This window comes from Copadichromis virginalis, linkage group LG12, assembly GCF_057382275.1.
Source record: "Copadichromis virginalis isolate Kocher_CV1m ecotype Utaka linkage group LG12, C_Virginalis_male_GT1.1, whole genome shotgun sequence".
Classification (NCBI taxonomy): Eukaryota; Metazoa; Chordata; class Actinopteri; order Cichliformes; family Cichlidae; genus Copadichromis; species Copadichromis virginalis.
This window is the reverse complement of record NC_140629.1, coordinates 5,712,193-5,733,432: the sequence shown is the minus strand read 5'-3', so window position 1 is coordinate 5,733,432 and position 21,240 is coordinate 5,712,193. Positions and strand designations below refer to the sequence as shown.

The following is a 21,240-nucleotide window of genomic DNA, read 5'->3' as shown; positions in this document are numbered from 1 at the left end:
ATTTTTTTTTAAGGAGCATTAAATATATCTCTTCCCACCGCGCCACCCTAAAAACGTATATTTAAACAATAAATTAGCTAAAGCTTTAACCAAATAACACCGAGTCCAGTTCATTACACTTCAGACGAGCACCTGCTCATGTCAGGAAACACAGCCCGCGGGTTATTGTGAGCTTTCCTGATGTTAATTGACATTTTTGTCACACCCGCCTCCTGCTGAGAGAACAGGATAAAACTTACGAGATAATAACAGAGCTGTTTTCTGGTTACCTCAGTTTCTCCCGGTCATCGTTGCTCCCGCAGGCGAAGTGACTCCCCGTTGTGATGAGCAGTACTCCGAGCCTCACCGCGAACGCCGTTATTTTTGCCTGCAAGTTAGCCTAGCTGCTGCAGGGAGAGCCTACTACTCTCACAACCTGCCAAATCTCTCAAACTGGAGTTGGCAGGTTGCTGTCGGCGAGTCCCTTTAGTCGCTCCACATGCAGCGGGGAAAAAATAAAAAATAATAACAAACAGTAAACCTAACCTAATGGGCTTTGAAGTTATTGGATGCACTCGAAGCGGCTAATAAATACGTTAATTAGAGACAGCGAAGTTGTATTCTAGTGTATGAAAGGCAGAGCAGCCTTTATCCCGCTCATCCACAACAGTGCTGGATGCTGTCGGTCACAGCGAGTGTCTCCGCCCCATTCAAACTACTATTGGAGGAAAATTAACCTTATTCGATTATTCATAAAAAGACTTGTTACTTTCAGTGAATTTATTCCTGTTATTACGTTTAAGTTTTTCTGTCAGTGAATTTAAAAAAAAATACTATTTTGGTAAACCTTCCATTAAAATTCATAAAACTCTATATCAATTTTTAATTTAATTTAATTTATTCCATTTTATTTTATCAGTTTCATCTTGCATTTCTCTGTAGGCTTCTCCTGTCTATTGATATGACATGATTGATGTCAATACTACATCGTCAATCCCGCGGGAATACAAAAATGACGTCTACAGAATATTTTTCAAATTAAAAGTGTTCCTTATTTGGAAAAATGCTACCCTGTACTACAGTCTATGTGTTAAAACAAATGACAATATAGTTTTCAGTTATATTGTATTGTGAGGCATAATCATGTTAATAAAATAAACCCTGTTTGCCAAGCCGTTTTTCCTTAAAGAATTGTAACATAAAAACACACTTCTGACACTAATGCTTTTATTTTGAAAATAATGTTAACTAAACCGGAAACCTCATTGCTTCCGTTTACTGCGAGCTTGGCTGTTCGTGTTTTGTAAAATGACCAATCATACTGGAATACTGAGCATATGCGCTTGTTTTATGTATGTAAAATGCAGAGGCGGGCGGGGTTAAGGTCACGTCACAGATAATAACCGGTCACGTCGGATTTTTAGCCTTATGAAACGACTGAAGACTCAAATCGAGGTCACTCTTTGTGAGTACTTCCTTTTAGCTGTCAACACCGAGTGTTGAGGGGTGGTGAGTACAACTAGGCGACACAACAGCAGTGTAGAAAACCGATAAGCCAGATATCATTTGTAGTATATTGTTTCGCACACAGCTAAGTTTGGGTAGGTAGCTAAAGTTTGCTGGGTCGGTGTCCTCGTTATACTGTTAACTATTACTAAGCTAACGTTAGCTAGTTATGTGTAGGTGAAGTTATCCTGGAACTAATCCTTCAACTAACCATATTACTCGACTAATATTTTGTCTGTGGATATGCTACTCAGCTAGTTCGTTGCTGTCTATCAAATATTAATGTCCTGCGACAATGCTAGTCGCTCGTGTCCTCGTATCATTCAAAATGTGTAGTTGATGTCAACTGTGACAAGTTGTCACAACCCTCTAGCTTCATAATACCAGCTGATTATTGGGGTCGGACTAGCGAGTCATTAAATGCCATTGTGACATATGGCTAAGTTTACGACTCTACTCAATTGCTACCTTTGCACTCATTACAGTTAGGATACTGTAGCTGAATGACTTGTATCCCAGTCCTTCTGAATGTGGTGCAGGACATGAACACACAATATACTGCAAAGACTGTAATAAAATGTGATTAGCTTGTTCTATAAAGGGAAACCGTTTTTCTTCCACATATAAACTAGGTGCTGAGTGAACGCAGACAGAAAAAAAACTTTTGGGTGCTGTGTTCTAAGTCTGGAAACAATGTATTCAGAAAGTTTTCAGAACTTTATTCGCCTCAAAATGACGAAATAAAAACGTAGAAAATATGTTAATTGAGAAAACGTGAATATCACATTAACCTTGTTTTATTAGAGGTGTGTCACCTGGGATATATTTACAGGCTTATACATAGATGTTTGTATTTAATTTACAAACTGTCGGTGGAATAAATCATGAGTCTGGGTGGGGATCCCCTTGGCAGGTTGAACGTCTTTGCCAACTGCAGTAGTCTATATTGTCTATTTTCTGGTCACTCACTCTTGTCGCTTTCAGGCGATGAGAGGACTTGGTTTGCTCAGGTTAGAAATCTTTTTTCTCATAGTCTGATATGAGGAACCTCCTTCTGCCTGCCATCTGGGCCATAAACCCGATATCATTGGAGTACTGCAGTGATGAGCGTCCTTCTGAAGGTTCTCTCATCTCCACACAGAATTTCAGTAAGAACGACCACTGGGTCACTTCTACTAAAGTCCCTGCTCTTTTGGTTGATTGGATGGCCTGCTAGTTCAAAAGTTTCAAGAGTCCTGTTTATTCCAAACTGCTTTCATTTAAGAAATATAAAGGCCATTCTGTTCTTTGGAATTTTCCCTGCAGCAAAATGCTTAGCATGCTTTGCAATGCTGCACTGTTTCTGATCACTGCAGGAATTCTGACTTACCCTGGTTTTTGCTTTGACGTGCATCATCAGGCATGAGACTTTATATAGGCAGGTGCCTTTCCAAATCTAGTCTGGTTAATTAAATTTACCACAATTTATCAGTCAAGATTTTGAAACACTTCAAGGGAAATCAAGAGAAATAGGAGTTAAAGTACACAAGGATTTTTTTTTTTTTTTCATTAGTCGTTTTTGTTTTTGCTGTGATATCGCAAGGTGTGGGAATTAGATTGTTTGTTTTCTTTAAAGGGTATTCAGAATAACTCCTATATTCTTTTCTTTGTCAGGTATGGCTGAGATTTAGAGGCAGATGTGAACCAAGTGAAAGCCCTGCCATCAATCCCCAGCACATCCATGTGTATAATTTTCTTCAAGTTTGACCCCCGGCCTGCATCCAAAAATGCCTACAGGTAAGGCAGTTAAGTCATGCATTAAATATACAAGGACTTGAAGCAAGTTCTTGATAAACAATAGAGCTGTCTCATATGACTGTAGGTAATAAAGCAAAAACAAGGTAAGCACAAAAAACAGGTATCAGCAAACCCTCTCGAGGCATTGTCAGCCACAGAACTGCACACTCTGAGCAGAGATTTTAGTATCTTGCCTAAGGACACTCCAGCAGAGACTCTAAGTGCAATATTACTCTCCTAACCTCGTAAATCAAGTGTGTAGCAGCAAGTGGAGAAACATTGTGGTTATGTTAATGTTATTGCCATCTCTGTGCGCTATGTTTTAGGGGGCGAGGTGATAAAAACTCTATAGAACATTTATGTTCTCATGCAGATTTATTATGCAACTGTTTGGGCCAGTTTTAATATTTTACTTAGAGCATATTTCTCAAAATTCATAGTTAACATGCAGCTACCAAACTCTTGCAATGTTTTTTCACATCTTTGCTGTGATTCCCTCACAAAGCCGGATACTCCCTGCAGCTAGGAAAGTTAGAAACAGCCTCTCTACCAATTTTATGAAAGCACTGACTCTTTGTGCAACCTCCGTGTGCCCTACCCAGCAGTAAATGCTAACTTCTTTTAGTGAACAGCACAGATCGGTGTAGTACAAGCAGTCAGTGTGAGTTACAGCCTGATGGTATGTGGAGCCCCAGCTTATTATAATCCCCCAGAGCTTGAGAGCAAGCTCTCTGCCAGGCCATTGTCCATCTTTGTCCTTCCCTCTGGGAGTCTGACCTCACCTAAGGAGATCACAGCAGAGGTGTGTTATGAGTACTGACTCAGACCTGAACCTGGGGAAAGGTGAAACGCACTGTGTCCTAATGCAGCATCATGTCTGCTATTTATAGACTGTACTGGCTGCAGAAGCAGTTTCTTTTTCTCAGGCGAATGTGTAAATCAAAAGGAATATGCAGCATGCTAAGATAAAATTGGATTGAAGGCAGAATTAAAGTTTCATTAAGTGCAATTATTATAGCGCTCACAGCACAAAATGACAGGAATGGATCTGCAGGAGTTAAATGGGTTAATATTCCACACAAATGACTCGCTGATTACCCTCATGCTGAGATCTCTGTATTCAGAAATGCAATTTCTAGTCTCCACTGTGTTTTTCTTCACCAGCTGCTCAGAACAAAAGCACTGCAGCAGTCCACCAAATAGCATTGCAATATGATTTTGACCTGGATATATTGTATCACTTCTCATTAAGGTTAGTCATTTAAACATAATATAAAAGTGCCACTTACAATCCCTTTAACCAAAAGATGATGCTGATGTACTAAACAAACAGCATAATGGCAGCCCTTCATAGAGCTTTTGTAATAGTTCTTTATCTCATGTTGCTCATGGCTCTTTGCAAGTAAATTATAGTATATGATAAATAGATTGGTTCTTATATAGCACTTCTGTACTCTATTTGAGCACTAAAAGAAGAATACAACATGTCTCATTCACCCCACATTCATATAAGCACTTTCTTCTATTTCTAAGTGCTTAGAAAACCACCAACCCTCTGATCAGTAAATTACCTGTCCCACCTCCTGAGCTGGAGCCACCCCTAAGCATGTATTCATGATGTAAGCATGTTGACACTGTAACTGAACAGCAAATAAAATAATTGATCCTCTTGGGATAAGGTCACTATATACGATGGCAGCATGCCTGTTAGGTCATCACTCTGACACAACCTTAAATGTCTCGACAACAATTGAAGATGTCCATGCTTTTGGTGACTTTCGTTATCTCCAGAGGATGATAATGAAAGTCTAGTGACTTTGGTGATTCCTTTATCTTTCTAGACCCACCATGAGGTTAACATTAACATGCCTTGGTGTAAATTTATCAAAGGCTCAGGAAATTATCCCATGGGAGCCACATGTGTTTGGATACATAAGTCACTGTGTTTGTTGAATAGAAAGAAATCAAAGTTGAGTGTCAATGAGCTTTGATAGCTCTTTCCTTACCACTGTGCCTCCTACATGATCCAGCTGGCTGACTCACGCTGTGATCCGAGCAACTTGCATGGGATTTGCCCCTCAGGATGCAAAAGCAGATGCTCTCTTCCTGTGTAGCATCATTAGTGTTAGCTTTGTTTTCAGGAGCAGTGGTGGCTCATAAAGCACCATGGGAACGGGCTGTCATTAGCCTTTGATACACAGAGGTCGACCCCTGTTATGTCATTTGGCCTTATTTGTTTGCTTTTAACAAGATGCAAGCTCCTATGTTGAAGGAATAATAGGAAGACCATTAGAAGCTTAGGAATAAAACATACATTTGCAGGTTCTGATGCATTTCACTGACCTCTGTGGCTTTTAATGATTTGTAATCATATGACAGCAGTCTTTACCTCAATACATCTAAAGATGAAGTTATAAAATTGCTTGAAATATTTAAAAATATTGAATGAAATGCAGTGGTTTACAAGCAGTTTAAACCCTATATTTATTGGAAATGGCACAAAAACTAAATAAAACCAAACCTTTTTTTAATGTATGGCATTTTTTTAAAGTCAGTGCCAGCAACAAGCAATACTTTCCAAAAAAGTTGGGACAGGGAATGTTTACATCTGTCCTTAATTTAGTTTAGTTATTTATTTATTTGACTGTCAGAGACCATGAACAAAAGCATTCATCTCTTAGGAGGAGTGATGCTTTATAACAGATTTAGCTACTAGCTCATTTCCATCTGCTGTCTCTGGGGAGGCAGATGCAATAGTAAATATGACATACAAATATATATCCAAGCAACTCGATATAAAAGGGATTATATTATCAAGCAAACATACTCAGACTAACAGCCCCATCCCCCTTGCTCCCACCACACACTGAGATTTAAATTGTGCATGTTTGGGGGGCACATATATATACAGTCATGAAGAAGAAATGTTGTCATGGAACTCAGTCTAAATGCACCTGGTGATTCAGTAGCTTGTAGAACCACCTTTAGCAGCTATAACTTAAAGTCATAGTTTTCTGTATGACTTTTATCAGTCTCTCACATCATTGTGAAGGAATTGTGGCCAACTTTTCTTTACAATATTGCTTTAGTTCTTTGAGATTTGTGGGCATTCGCTTATGCACAACTCTCTTAAGGACCTGCTACATACAGGTCTGGACCATTTCAGCACATTGATTCTTTTCTTTTTCAGCCATTCTGTTGAAGATTTGCTGCTGTGCTTGAGATCATTGTCTTGTTGGATGTTAGATGGAGGGGTTTTTTGGTTTGTTTTTTAAAGGTGACAATGGCCAGACATCTACACTGTAGTCTTGTTTATCTGAAGGACATTGTTTCAGAAGCCTTGGGATTTAGGAGGAAGAGGCTTTCTCCTGGAAACCTTTTCAGACACCCATACTCTGAGTGGTAGCACTTGGGTTTTCTGCAGTTTCTTTAAGCATTGCATCGTCTGACGTTGGGGTGACTTTGCAGCTCCCCAACTCTTGGTAACATTGCGGCATTGTATTAACACATATCTGAATGCTCCAGACCAACAAACAGTTAAAACGTCCACATTTATAGAGGCGCTCACAGTTTCTGAAGAACAGTTAGACAATTGGAGTGGTGTAGTTAGCAGCACCTCCTATTACTTACCCTCTTCAATCATATGAAACAATAGAGTAGTACTTAGTTACAGGTTTTTTTAACCGTGGAGATGCTATTAAACGATTTCTATAAGCAGGCTAGACATCTGAGTGAAAAATTGCTTGTAAAAACATAACATTTTTTTATATTTCATTTCATACTGCCCCAAAAGTTTTTGATAGGTGACTACAGATAGGCAAGCTCTTTCACAGCAAAGCCCTGCTGCTGTATACAGAGATTTCTCCAGAGATTTTTTGAATCATTTTAATAATATTCTGTGCCATAGATAATTCTACATAGTTTGGCATTAAGATGTATTGAAATGCGTTATCTGTATTTTCAATGCATCTTTTCACAATACGAAGCCACTCCCCATATGTACTTAAAAATAAGACAGATGCTTTTTATTTGTTTATGTTATTAATTTGCTGCTATAGTGCAGATTATTTTATTACGCAAATTGCATGAAATAGAGAGGTTACCTTTTTCATCAAGGAACAGAGTCAATGTTTACTGTTTTTCATAATATCTGAGTAGGAAAGATGGGCTGTGTGAAGCTGTGTGATTGTTGGGTCTTAACTGCTAAGTGAGGACATACTAGCCCACTACAAAAATGACAAAAAGTGACCCGTGAATAAAGGCACATGTTAGAACAGGTGTTGCATTAGATACAGGTCACAATACAGTGTTTTGCTGTTAATGGTTGTGAGCATAATGGCGTCATTACAATCTGATTCACTCCGAATAATAATAAACTGTAGGTCAAAGTTTAGTGCAGCGCTTAACTGACAGACAGTCTGTGTCAGACTTAAGAGTCCCATTGAAGGGGATTTATTGGAAATCAGATCACACTCTTGTTCAGGCTATTCGCTCTTGTTTGCAGCAGTAAATGTTTGTCTCGTAGCCTTGCTTCGACAATAAAAAACAAATTTAAAATGGAATAAAACACCTGCAGAGGTTACGTGCATGTGGCAGACACAGCCAGCTTTGCAAAATGAGATTGAGATAAGATGATTTACTTGTAAAATACTATTTCAAATTGTTTTAACCCCTTAATAGCCTGCTTTTTCTCCGCTTTAGGTAGCTCCTAACAGCAGTGGGGTTATCCAACACTTGATTCAAGCTATTTGATAGTTACAGAGTTTAATAGTCATAAACTCTCATTTATGTGGCTGTGTCAGTACTTAGAGATGCTCATGCATATTTCTCCAAAATTCAACCTGGTCTATTTCAAATGTTCAGAATCTTTGAGCTCTTCATTCTAAATATTTACAATACAATAATATGTATTGTATTCTAGTTTCTTTGTTTGTTTTTTAAGATTCAAAGTGTTTTCAGTTGTTTCTAAAAATGAATAAAACCACAAAGCCAAAGGCATTGGAGTCATTTCATAAAAAACATCAGTGATTTCCTCCCACGAGTTACATGGTCTCAAAATACATAAGAGTGGATGGGAATTTGTTGCTTGTTGCTCAAGAATTTGGCTTCAGATTGTGAAACTTGGAGCTGGTGTAAAATTGATTTTCTTGCAAAATTTCACATGACTAGCTGCTCTAGTTGGGAAATAGTAATGAAACACCATACTTCAACCCCATCCCACGTACTACAGGGATCTGTAACTGTTCATCCGTCCATCAATCCATCCATTTACTACTGCTTATACGAGTTCAGGTTGCAGGGCCATCAATGTAACCAGAGACCAGTGTCCAATCCACACAAGACACTAAAATCCTATGTCTCCTCCTGTGGTTGATGGGCCCACAGGAGGACGGACCTATGGAGTTTCTTTGGGCTTGCTTTTCCTATCCTGGGCCTCATTCCAGGATGAGACCCCTGTGACTCAAATCCAACCACTGCAAGAAGGTTACAATTCATTTTTGCACGTCTTCATTAAATAAACCTGTTTTATATGGAGGGACTCAATCATATCCAAAAGCCTGCTGTATATGGATAAATTCTCCAAACTTGAGCTCCTGACTCTATTGCCTTTTGCTTTTTTCAGTTACATTCCTTTTGATCCTCTTTACTTTGGTCATCTTCAAAGAAACACCTTCTCTTTGCAGCCTTGACCCTTTATATTCTCTCCTCTGGCTCCTGCTCAATCAATTTAGAAAATGAGATGCTTAACATGAGTGCTTCTGGTTGTATCTGAGGACTTTATTATACTGAAAATGTGAAAGTTGCACTGTAACAGTCTGTGAGCTTATTTTTTACACTGACCTTCTGGCCATAAACCACAAACGCTTACTGTTTTCATCATTACAGATGCTGTATGTATATATGTACTGTAATTATATAAGTCTCTAGTGGATAATAGTAGCATATGTTCTTACCTTCATGTTAAGATCAAATGAATTAGACTCACCATATGATAGAAATATTCTTTTTTTTTTTCTTTTTTTTTTTTTTTAAATAAATGTCCCATAGGCAAGAGAGGGAGAAAGCTGGATGAAAACAGCAAGAAGAAAGATCAAAAAGTGAGCAAAAAGTGTAGTGGACATGTGATTAGAGTCAACAAAAGATATACAAAGCCAGTGTCGATTGGTTTGCCTACATTCACTGATGATGATTTCACATAAATAAGCATATATTGATATATATTGATATCAAATGTGGATTCCCAGCCCTTAGGATAATGTTATGTTATGTTATGTTTTATGTTATGTTTTATGTTATGTTTTATGTTATGTTTTATGTTATGTTATGTTATGTTATGTTGAATACCATGCATTTGTGTGCGATTGTCAGTCCAGGAGGTTGGACAGAGAGATGATAGAGAGACTGTATAGGAGCACGAAGAACCAGGTGAGCAAATAGGCAGGTAATGAGGTTAGGTGAGAAAACAGCTCTATTTCTAGTTTGCATCTTGTCCAGGTGTATGGAGTGGCAGGGTGGTTCTTAGCCACTACAACAGGTCATCCAACTAAATGAATTGCTTTTTAACATTGTAATGCAATGTTGTAATTGTATTGTAAAGGCATTGTATGCATGGCATTATGATTGGGGGCTGAGCCCCCTTTACAAGTTTTAACCTGTTATGTTCTCAGGCTAATTTTGGCTGCAAACAGAGATGAGTTCTACAACAGGCCATCCAAAGCTGCAGACTTCTGGGGGGCCAGCAATGAGATCCTCAGTGGTAAGCCTGTACATATACACTTGAGACCACCAGTCAAGCTTTTCACTAAACAGCAGTAATTTCTAAAGCTAAAGCTAACACAAATTAGTGAAAAACTTTCTTGTATGTTTTGTGTAAACGTGTCTGTTAGAATTTAATTGCTTATTTTGATTAATATATGCAAGGTTGGTTGGCTTTTTAGTACTGCTTAACAAACTTTACCTGTAAGAATAAAGAGCTTTCATTAATCAAGGAAAAATCCCTTTCCTTCACCTCAAAAATCCATCGCAGAACATCCCCACCCACAGCAAACTACATTTAATTGACTGATGTTCAATACACATTATGGCTAATCAGAAAAAATCAGTCTTCTGTTTTTCTGCTGAGGGAAGAAATGGTGCCATATCCTCGTTGTTCGCCAGTCTCCTCTCCCCTTTGTAATAGAGGGGTCAGAACTCGACTAGTGGGTTCTTAATTGATGGCTGTTTTTATGCAATGTGACAGGAATAAATGGCTCTGTCTTATCTGCAGGGCTGGGGGATGAACGGGGCGTGAGTGTGGTGGGTGGGTAGCAGTAGGGCCCTGAAGGAGACGTAGCATGGCGAGAAGGGAAGTAAGCTATTGGTCCCAGTGGAATTTAGCTAGCTTTCCATCCACCCTCAGAGGAATTAGACCATTTGGCTCTCGAGGTCACTGACTGTATAAGTGGACCTGTCTTTATTGATCACCAGGAAGTGCTGCAAATTTGCAGGGCCTGACATTCTTTGTGTCAACTGGAGGAGAGGGATGTAGAAAGAAAACATTCATTTACTGATGGACTAAAATAATTCCTGCCATCACTCTTATGAGATTTCATTCCAATTGGACAACATCTTGAAGGTTATATAAGTTTTATACTTCCTCTGATTGTGATGTCAGTGACACAGAAAAAAATATTTTCTATTTGTGCATCTTAATGTGGACTAGATTTCTTACTGCCACTCAGTCTATCTACTATATGAAACAAGCTATTTAAGCCGCTCTCCCTTTGAGACTGCTCTCCCTTCAAACCTAATTTCTTTTGATTGGCAGTTTCTTCCAAACAGAAGGTTTTGCACAGTTGGGGGGCGGGGCTCCTGTGTTCACAGCCAGAGCTGTGTGCCTAAAATGGTCATATTTGGGATATCCACTGCATATAGAACTATGACCACACACACACACTGACGTTTTGAAACTTTGTCTACTTTTAATATCCACATTTTTAACATTTGTGCAAACAGCATGATGTCAAATAGGTAAAAGCATAATAAGACCATTTCAAAAATAATATGTAATATATATTTGCTACTAATATCAGAGAAACTTCAAATTTCCATTACTAATTATTTATTCTTTTTTCTCTTTTTATTATTTATTAACATTTTTCTAACTGTAGAATTCTTTCCCTTTCACATCTTTTGCATATTGCATGAATTTATGTGTTTTTTCTCAAACTAGCACTTAGCTGCAGTGAATAATTAAAAAGTCTGTTTGCCATATGATTAGTGACAAATGACCTAGTTCTTTCTTGAGTTAATCATTCGTTACCCATCATTTGTTCTTGTTAAGGAAAACTGGCATGCAAAAGAAGCAGGGTATACTGAAGAATCTCTGTTATTATCCGTTAAAATCGAGTCATACTCTTTTCATGTGAGGCCTGATGCCCCTCTCTTTTTAAAAATACATTGTAACTCTGTGTTTATCAGGCCTGGACTTGGAGCTAGGGAAGGAAGGGGGGTCATGGCTGGGGATCAGCAAGAGGGGCAAGCTGGCTGCCATCACCAACTACATGGAGGGACGTCCTAACCCTGATGCACAAGGACGAGGTAATCAGCCATGAAAATGTCCCAAGTGCCCCTTTACAGCCTCAGTGTCTAGAATCCATGTGATAATATAACTGATTCTAAGGAATAAGTAGTACACATACATTACATACATTTCTTATTACGTTTGCTAATTTGCAGGATTTCTAGTGTCTCACTATTTAATGGACAAGGATCAGGACAGCTACTCCTACCTGAAGAAGGTGTCGTCAGAAGGCCACCTGTACAATGGGTTTAACCTCATCACAGCTGAGTTCAAGTGAGTAAAACGTGTTGTGAAATCCATCTGCATATTTTCTATGCACTGATAAAGCTGATTCAAATAAGTATATCCATCATGTGGATGTTTACACTAACATTTAAAAACAGACGCTATCCACTGTTGCATTTCATAAGATGAAATATTTTCCAGAGTGAGAAGAAATATGCAAAATAGCCACACTAGGCTGTATAATGTGTGTCTTCTCACAATCTAAACAGTAAAGGAGTCTCTTTTTTTTTTTTTTTTTTACTGGGCTTTAACTTTGTTCCTCTGAATTTTGGCCTTACCACGGAAAGAAAACCACAAAAGCAACATCTTCATCTTTGGAGTGCCAGCCAGGCAGAACTGAAAAGACACTGAGCTGCGAACGAGCCAGCATTAAAATTCCAAAGGAACACCTGTTCATATTTCAGGGCTATAAACAAAGAAACTCTAGACAGCATAAAAAATAACGAAGGCTTTTTCCCCTCCCATGTGCTTCACAAGCCTGACTTGACTGAATTTGATGATAAGCATAGAAAAGAAAGAAAATGGGCTCAGTGCACACTCGGATAGCTGTCAGGTTGTCGGCCCATGTAGAGAGCTGCAATATAGTGAAGCCATACTGTTGTTAGGGAGCTGGAGCATAGTGTAGCTGATGTAAAGGCAATATTACCTGAAATTACAAAAATGTGTAACATAAAAAGTTTGCTATAAAGTGTTGACGCTTGATGCTGTGCTGCTGATGGTAGAGAAACCGCTCCTGACGGGAGTACAGCCAGCTCTCCTGCTGATAACATTATGACTGCACCTGCCCAAAGGAAAGCGGGGGAAAGGAGAGTTCAGAGGTTAAAAGTTGTATCTCTGTTGGAGAAGAAAAAGTGGACTTTTCCTCCTCTTAACATAGCCTGAAGTAGTTTGTTATCCCCAAAAGAGCTTTCAGGATAGAGAAATATTTTGTTTTTCATATTATTTTCTTTGCCACCTAATAATTTCTACCAACTCCAATATAATGGATAAGGTGCTACTTTTTGAAACAGTATTGTAGGTTGGAAACATCTTCTGTGGCTTTGGTATTGCAAGTTTCAGCAATACAACTGAAAGACTTAAACATATCTCTGTAATGTAGTGGCTCATTCAAAGCTAAGCTTATTTATAGGGCAATATTTTATATGAATTATGAATACAGTTCTGCCAAATATCAACGTTTTTGATCAATATATATTTACCACATGCAGAAACCAATGTCACTCCTACATTTGTGATCGTGGTGTATTCATTTTTAAAATGGCATAATAATAGTAGCACACATTGGCACGACAATGCACAAAGTGATGTATTTTAGATTGTTTGCACTATACTGAGATTCACTGTGTCTCAGTACCATCAATATATTAGGCTACATTCTGTGAAAGCATCATATGAGTTACTGTGGGACTCCTATCGTGCTGTTTGGCTGCTGAGCTTTAAAGTATACTGCAACTCTGGTTCACTTTAAATATAGTTAGCTAGACCTTTTTTGCTTCTCACGCTAATAATTTTCACATCATTTTTTTAAAGTATTTTGCATCTGAGAGACTAGATTTCCCAATCTCAGCAGACTTTGCACCTCAAACTGTGAAGAAAGCCACAAGAGTTCAGCATACCACTGAACCGAGTGAAATACGCACATGTGAGATTCCAAACAAACATGTATTCTTAAAGGTCTGTGTATATACTTGTGTATACCTGCACAAAAAGTCAGCTACTTGGAGCTTTATTTTCAGAAGTGTCGGTATCATCTGAGCCTTTGAAAGCTTTTTTTCCTTTTTCTTTTTTTAACCTAGGGGCAACCGTATGACATTATCTAGGTGGCTTAGCTGCTATTTTTGATCAGCTCAGAATATGCAGATGTCCCTGTTAAAACCAGGGGCAGCAGTTACATATGCACAATCTTTTTTAGTAAGCACCATCATTACCAGCCTGTTTGTTATCCACTGCAATGTGCCCAGCTGCCCTGAGGAAATAAGGCGTTTGGTTTCTTTCCGAATCAATAACTGCTGGTGGATTGACAGTAGCTTTACATGACAATTAGAGGCTTTTGGTTTCATCTGTAAGCACAGGCGTGATTTACGATGTGGCGACTGGTGGCAGTGGGGTCAAGATGTGCCACCTTCTTTGTGTAAGTCTCATCACTCTTTACAGATACATGAGAGCAAAACTGTACACTTAACATACAAACTATTTGATAATTTATTTATTGCTGCTTATTAATGGAGAAGTCTCACCAGGAATATTCTTTAATCATGTTGGATTGGATTGTGCATGAATAATTTGGTCTGTGGCAGCCTTGTATTTAAAGAAATGTCTACTGGGCCTCACAGTCGTGAAGCTAATGCCATATATATTTAAATTTTGATCTGACTCAGATATTCTCAGCTTGATGCTCTCGAGGCTCCATATCCAACACTTCATCTGACTTGTCTATAGCTCTGGTTTTTGATCCCACTTTAAGTCGCTCTTGCTTTAAAGTCAATGCCCAGAGATTTATCCATTTTATTAAATATGTGCTCTGATGTTTGCCCGCAAAGAAATGCCTCCCTAATATGCACTTTCAGTTTGGCTGTTTAAAAAAAAAAAAAAAAACAACTTTAGAAAGTGGTTCGATCTTATTGCCTCAAACCCTGTGTTGTAATTCTTGGCAGAAACTTGTTCGGGCTCAAAAAGAAACACAGCGGGGCAGCAGATACGCACATTCCACAGTATCAGGGGCAGATGAACTCTCAACATTTTAAAGAAACTGTACTGTGAGGATTTGTTTTTCTTCTCTCCAAAGTGCTTGTAACATCGCCTCTTGGGAAATCATATTCTGTTTTAGAAGAACAGAAGATGAGATTCTCCTGAGTGGATTACAATAAATAGCACTGCATGATTCACTCCAGATGTCTAAAAATTGCCATACAAATTTAAATGATGTTAATTTTTGCTCTCTGATTGTTTGCATGGTTGTATGCACAGCCTTTTTCTATCAGATGGGAGGTCTGAATTACAATACATCACTGGTATAATATAAATATTTGAAGTTCCATGTTTCCATACAGTATATGAATGTTTTACTAAGAACTACATCTGTCATGTATCTCTTTTCAATCAACATGGTGCCATCAGACTGACTAGAAATAGTTCCTTGCATTTTTACAGAAACATATTGCCAAAGCCAAAGTTGGAATCACTGATGGTGACTAGGCGAGATGTAGGAACACGTCCTATTCAATGATTTGCTGATAAATCCCAAAGTTTCTGTCTGCTATGATTATTTTTTTCCCTCAAAAATTACCTGAATTTCTTGAAAGCTCACTCAACCATCTCAGCCAACTACACTACAGCTGGTGATGCTCTGCAGCCTCAATATAGAGGACTCTTCATTAGAATACTTCTCAGCTAGGATACTGATTAACTCTCTGACTGAGATCTGAAAAAGCCTGTTTTTGACTCTTCCCTCTTTGTTCTCGCTTTGCCCGATGGTCCCGACCTCCTGCTGTTCCCTCATCTCAGCCCAAATAAACCCACGGCACACCTGATGGGACTTTCAACATTTTAGCCAGTTTCAAACAGCACAAATGGAACTCTCTCTCCATAAATCCTCCACCTGCTGCCACCATGGTCAATTTGATTTGATATCACACGCAAAGTGTGTAGATAGAGCCAGGCTGTTGAGGTATTGTTGAGTGAAGACCTCAATACCAAGACAAAATACTAGTTCAGACAATTTCATTTTTGCAGAGCAGACAAATAAAGGCTTCTCTCTCAGGTTACAGTGCCATCTGGTTCTCATTGACTGGCTACCATGTGCGTGCTTGGATGAGCGGTCACTGCTTTTGCCTTGAGTGAATATTGGCCAGTGCTGATGTGTTTATAGTTGTTGGTTTAAGAAACCATGCTCAGTTCTGAGGTTTAAAAGAGATACAAATATTTCAGCGAAATATGCGTGTGGTGTGAATGAGACACGGCAGGTCCATACATCAGTTTTTAGCCATCCTTATTGACCGCAGCTGCCAGACGCACATACATCACACCACAATACACCACAACAACCCCAATTCCCCGGCGGGCATGATTGCGGATGCCGTGCAGGTGCGTCCGCCCAGCACCGCGTCCACGCCCCACCACAATGCGATATACATTTAATACAAGCAAGATTATAAATGGTAAATGGCCTGTATTTGTATAGCGCTTTTACTAGTCCTCCAAAGCGCTTTACACACCATCCACCCATTCACACACTGGTGGAGGCAAGCTACAGTTGTAGCCACAGCTACCCTGGGGCAGACTGACAGAAGCGAGGCTGCCATATCATGCCATTGGCCCTTCTGGCCCACACCAGTAGGTGAAGTGTCTTGCCCAAGGACACAACGACTGAGACTGTCCGAGCCGGGGCTCGAACCGGCAACCTTCCGATTGCAAGGCGAACTCCCAACTCTTGAGCCAACGATCGCCTCGATGAGCATTCGGATGGGGTCGGCAACTCCAGGCCTCGAGGGCCGGTGTCCTGCAGGTTTTAGATGTGTCCTTGATCCAACACAGCTGATTCAAATGGCTAAATTACCTCCTCAGCATGTCTTGTAGTTCTCCAGAGGCCTGGTAATGAACTAATCATTTAATTCGGGTGTGTTGACCCAGGTGATATCTAAAACCTGCAGGACACCGACCCTCAAGGCCTGGAGCTACCCACCCCTGTCTTACACCATTATGTTTGTGTACCCAGCCTGACTTAAGACAATGCTTTTCACCACATCATCATGTCAAACTAAGTTATTGGGGAATTTATCATTTTTATCGACTTTAATAAGAAAATTAACACCATAAACTAAAATTTCAGTTCATATGTAGGAGGAACATAAGCGCAGTATTTACACCTTTTTTGAAGCAGTCAGCTTTGAGTCCTTACTCCTTTCAGACTTGTTTGAGCTAACTGAAAAGCCTAAAAAAAAAAGATCTGATTTTGCAGGCACACAGCCCCATCAAAAATGGACATTTGAAGATTGGAAAACCAAGCCTGTTCTGATGGATCTTCTGTTCCACTGAGGCTGGCATGTCCGACAAGCATGTTTTTGTTTTTAAAATCAATTATTACCTAAATGTCAGGCTGATAGCATTGGCAAGCTTCTGTTTATTTTCCCTTGGGACGTCATATTCATTCGACTTAGCTGGACTCCTGGTTGTCCACATTCCACCTGCACAGGCTCTAAGCCCCACTAGTGGAGACAAACCCACAGTCTGAGAACCCCAGATGTAGGGGATGATTATGTAAATCAGATCAACATGGTGCTAAATCTGAAGGAAATGCTCAACATCTTGGTCAGTCCATGAAGAGAGGAAATGAGGGTGTGAATTATATTGTTCATGTTCCTGTAGAGCAAAATATAACTAACCACCTACAACTAAGAGATTTTTCAGCATTGTTTAACTGACCTGTTTTAATTGGTTATTCTGTAAATGATCAGAAATAGTTTGTTTCAGGCAAGTGAAGTTGAGAAAAATGTAGTCAGTTGAAATATTTGTTGTTGTTTTTTTGTTGAAAAACCAAGCAGGCTCATTTGATTATCAAAGCCGTTACAAAATAATGTTCTTTCAATTTACTAATTCATTAATAGACTTGTTTTTCTCAACGTGACATGAAATCTTTGTTAATAATGGCAAATATTCTCAGCTTGTGGTGCTAACAGGTCAGACCAAAGGCTGTCTAATATGTACTTTGGCTTTTAAAACTATTTAGTAAATGTATTTGCAGAGTAAAAGCCCAGCAGCATATTGTGCCCTTGTCTTGCCAGCTCTCAACTGGGAAACTTTCCAAGTCAGATGTTGAAACAGTGTTGCACCACATTTGAGATTGACTGATGCCACTGGTATTGCTGTCATAAAACTGACATCAAAAAAACGAATTCCACTACTGGTTCAAAGGCTTCGATCATAATTTATTATTCACTCTCCTGTACCAAGGCTGTGACAGATGCCCTTGATGTCGGATAGATTTTTTGCAGACTGAATAAATTTCCTCTAACTGAGGACTTTGCAAGGAGATCTAACACCGTAACTAAATGGCTTTTGTGGTAGTCAAGGGTATTTGCAGCACTAATTTTTACTTTGAGACCTTAATTTCACCCAGTTGTCCTTTGTGGATAACATCAAAATTGTTCTAGTGTGGTATAGTATTTTAACTTTCCCATTTGAATTGCGTCCAGCAATAACACAGGCTTCTTAATTCCTATTTTCCAGGGCTGCAAAGAAAATGCATCATTAAAAAATGCTATATGGTGCAGTTTGTTATTCTCTTTCACCCTCAGCGCTTATTTTCCATGTTTCCCTGAGGAATGCCCCTTTGAACTTTCTCTTTGCTCTATTTCGCTTTATTTCAATAGCCTCAAAGTCTTCTGACTCCTGACACAACAGTCATAATTAGACATAAACACGTTTGATTATCATAAAATGTCTAATTTCCCATCTTACTGTGTCCTCTCTAGAGCTAAACAAGACATTGTGTGTTACTATGGAAACAGAGGCAGCCCTGAACCCATCCATCTAAATCCAGGTCTGTGTTTTTAGTATGGTTGCTGTAGAAACCTTTCATACCTTTCCTCCTGGCCTATGGCTGGCTCATGTCAGTCTGACATTTCCGCAGTGAAATTGCTCTCAGATTGAAGAACACACCAGAAAGACGCTAGCAGAGCTTGCTAATGTTTAAATTTGTCTGTATTTATCTTGTTCCCCCTCAGCAGGAATCTACGGCTTGAGCAACTCGCTGCTGGATACTCCATGGAAGAAACTGCTGAAAGGCAAGCAACACTTCACCAGCGTCGTCAGCGACCAGACGCTCTCTTGTGATGGGCTGGTGCAAGAGCTGCTCAGTGTCCTTAATAATGAGGAGCTGTAAGTTCACAAACACCCACTTAAATCTCATTCAGCTGCAGTGCATTTTAAATTGTGTGAATGTAGGAGATGCCACTGAAAAAGCCTGATACTCTGCTCATGACCTGCTCTATGTCCTGAGCTACAGCCACCCCACCCCAACAACAGAAGCGACTGTTGTTGTTATTTTGCACTATCAGAGTAAAAGTGAATTGAATCATTCACTTTTACTCATTGACTATAGATTACCCATAGATGTGAATGTCAGTGCATTTGAGCTCTGTGCCAGACTGTCAACCTGACATAGGCTCCAGTCCCCCGGTGACCCTGAAACGGATAAGCTGAAGGGGATGGATGGATTGATATATAAGATAAACAGGTGCAATCAATTGAAGCATAATTTAAGAAGAGGGTGAAGGGTGTTGTCTAATAGACCAATAGACATCCCTGTCAGTACCAGAGCCCGCTCAGCGTGGTTGACAAATTTGACACTAAATTAATTTTTATTGCTTTAGTTAACTAAAATATTTTCCATATCTAGTTTTAGTTTTTAATTTAGTTTAATATACTTTAATAATCTTGCACAGCTTTGAAGACCCTCAAATGAAATTCAGATATAAGGGTCGCTGTGAGGAGATCCAGCACATTAATCGGTCACACATGGAAGGTGGTTAGAACGGGACTTACAGCGAGCGATCACCAATAGCACTCAGCTAGAATCACTGCATTTGGTATAATCTGACCCAAGTTTCCATGCAGACACCCATACACTTAAAGGGTATTGGTGGATTTTATGGATCGCTCAGAAATGGGATTTGCTTCAAGAGCAATAAATAATGAAAAAAGTATTAATGCATGTGCAATTAAAACCCGACACGCTTTCTAAAGTTATCTGTTTTGTTGTTGTTTTAACAGGAACACACCTGATCCAATTCAGGAGACTCAGGGTGATGGTTATAGCAAGTCCGTGATCCAGGCTCTGTCAGCCGTGTGTGTTCGCTCCCCTCATTATGGAACAAGGTCAGAGCCTTCCTCACTCACCAGATATCATTTCTCTCTCACCTCCTTATGTGTTCACTGGTGGTGACTGACACTGCTGTGCTAGACAGCAATATCACAGAACAGTGAACTCTTGGCACACAAAAAAAATCCCCAGTGTAATCAATCCTCCACAGCAATGAAACACTGGATTATTGGGTACAGACACTCTCTTGTAGCCAAAAGGTCAGAGGGTTAGTCCTTTCCAAAGCTATCAAAACATCATTTAGCAGGGCAGCGGCAAACAGTGTCTGAAAAGTGACTTTTCATAACCACTGTCATACTTATTAGATATTAAATTTATAATTGTTTTCTTCTCTGTATTGTTATCCATTCAGAACCAATACAATTATCCTGATAGATGCAGAAGGGAATGTGATCTTCACAGAGCGCACCATGCTTGACTGTGACACAACCAAATGGAGCACCAGTTCTTTCCAGTTCAAACTGCAGGAGTGAAGACACAATGGAGGAAACCTACTCTGTGCCTTTCTGCATCATCTCTCCTTCCGTTACCTTTTCCTCACCATCTCCTTCAGCTGAGCCTCATGTGACCGCAAAGACTCATCAGCACTTTTTTTATTCAGCTAGTCACTAGCTGCCTCGTTAACATCAGTTTCATATATTTCTTACTTTTGATTTAATTTAAAGATGTATGCTAATTTTTTTAAAAAAGCAAAGATGCCAAAGGACATTTAGAGTTTTGTAGAGGAAAATATTTTACCTACATGTCATGAACCTTCTCAAAAATTATAGCTTGAATGTAATTTGGTAAATATAAGATTGGTGTGATTCCATTTTCTGTCATGAACGCTAGACATTGTGGCCCTTTCACACACATGGCAAAAGACAGGAGATGATCTGTGTTAGGCACATTACATGCAGTACGTTATGACTGGTTCTGACATTAGTGGTTTTAAATACAGCTTGTCTGGGTGAAGTGTAGAAAAGCTCGTCTGCGGTGCATGAATACATGCTTTTTGGTGTCCGATGTAACCTTCCATCCATGATTTACATTTTATGCTCTATTTTCAGGCTGCAGGCTAAATTGGCATCCTATGACAAGTCCTAGGGTCACATATATTTTTCTAGAAGATTTAAGTTCACACGAGTCATCACCAGGATTACTGGCTACTTTGTAAGTTTCTGATTACCCTTTCATTGGTGTTTAGGTAATTTTGCGTCACAGCATCAAATGTTTCAATGCACTGTTAAATGCACTGGATCTTGAAAAAACA

At 39.3% G+C, this 21,240-nt stretch overlaps 2 protein-coding genes across 10 annotated transcripts in view; one reads left to right on the top strand and one right to left on the bottom strand.

Moving 5' to 3' along the window:
- The window catches only part of arvcfb (ARVCF delta catenin family member b), a 274,658-nt gene extending 274,009 nt beyond the window's left edge, over positions 1-649 (bottom strand). For all 4 annotated transcript variants that reach the window (XM_085474489.1, XM_085474492.1, XM_085474491.1 and 1 more), the window contains exon 1: positions 270-649. The gene's annotated coding sequence lies outside the window, so the exon portion shown is untranslated. The remainder of the gene's footprint in view (positions 1-269) is intronic.
- Positions 650-1,253: 604 nt separating this feature from the next.
- On the top strand, positions 1,254-21,222 carry tango2 (transport and golgi organization 2 homolog (Drosophila)). Of its 6 annotated transcripts, none has more exons than XM_085474485.1 (10): positions 1,254-1,488; positions 2,519-2,633; positions 3,139-3,261; positions 9,930-10,018; positions 11,722-11,841; positions 11,980-12,097; positions 18,580-18,647; positions 18,832-18,985; positions 19,880-19,984; positions 20,341-21,222. In XM_085474485.1, the coding sequence occupies exons 3-10, from the start codon at positions 3,206-3,208 to the stop codon at positions 20,459-20,461; spliced, it is 831 nt and encodes a 276-aa protein (XP_085330611.1). In that variant the 5' UTR covers positions 1,254-1,488; positions 2,519-2,633; positions 3,139-3,205; the 3' UTR covers positions 20,462-21,222. The 6 variants fall into 6 exon arrangements, with proteins under 6 accessions (XP_085330611.1, XP_085330612.1, XP_085330614.1 ...); XM_085474487.1 differs by lacking the exon at positions 1,254-1,488 and adding an exon at positions 1,495-1,580; XM_085474486.1 differs by lacking the exon at positions 2,519-2,633 and having other exon boundaries at positions 1,254-1,444.
- Positions 21,223-21,240: the final 18 nt, after the last annotated feature.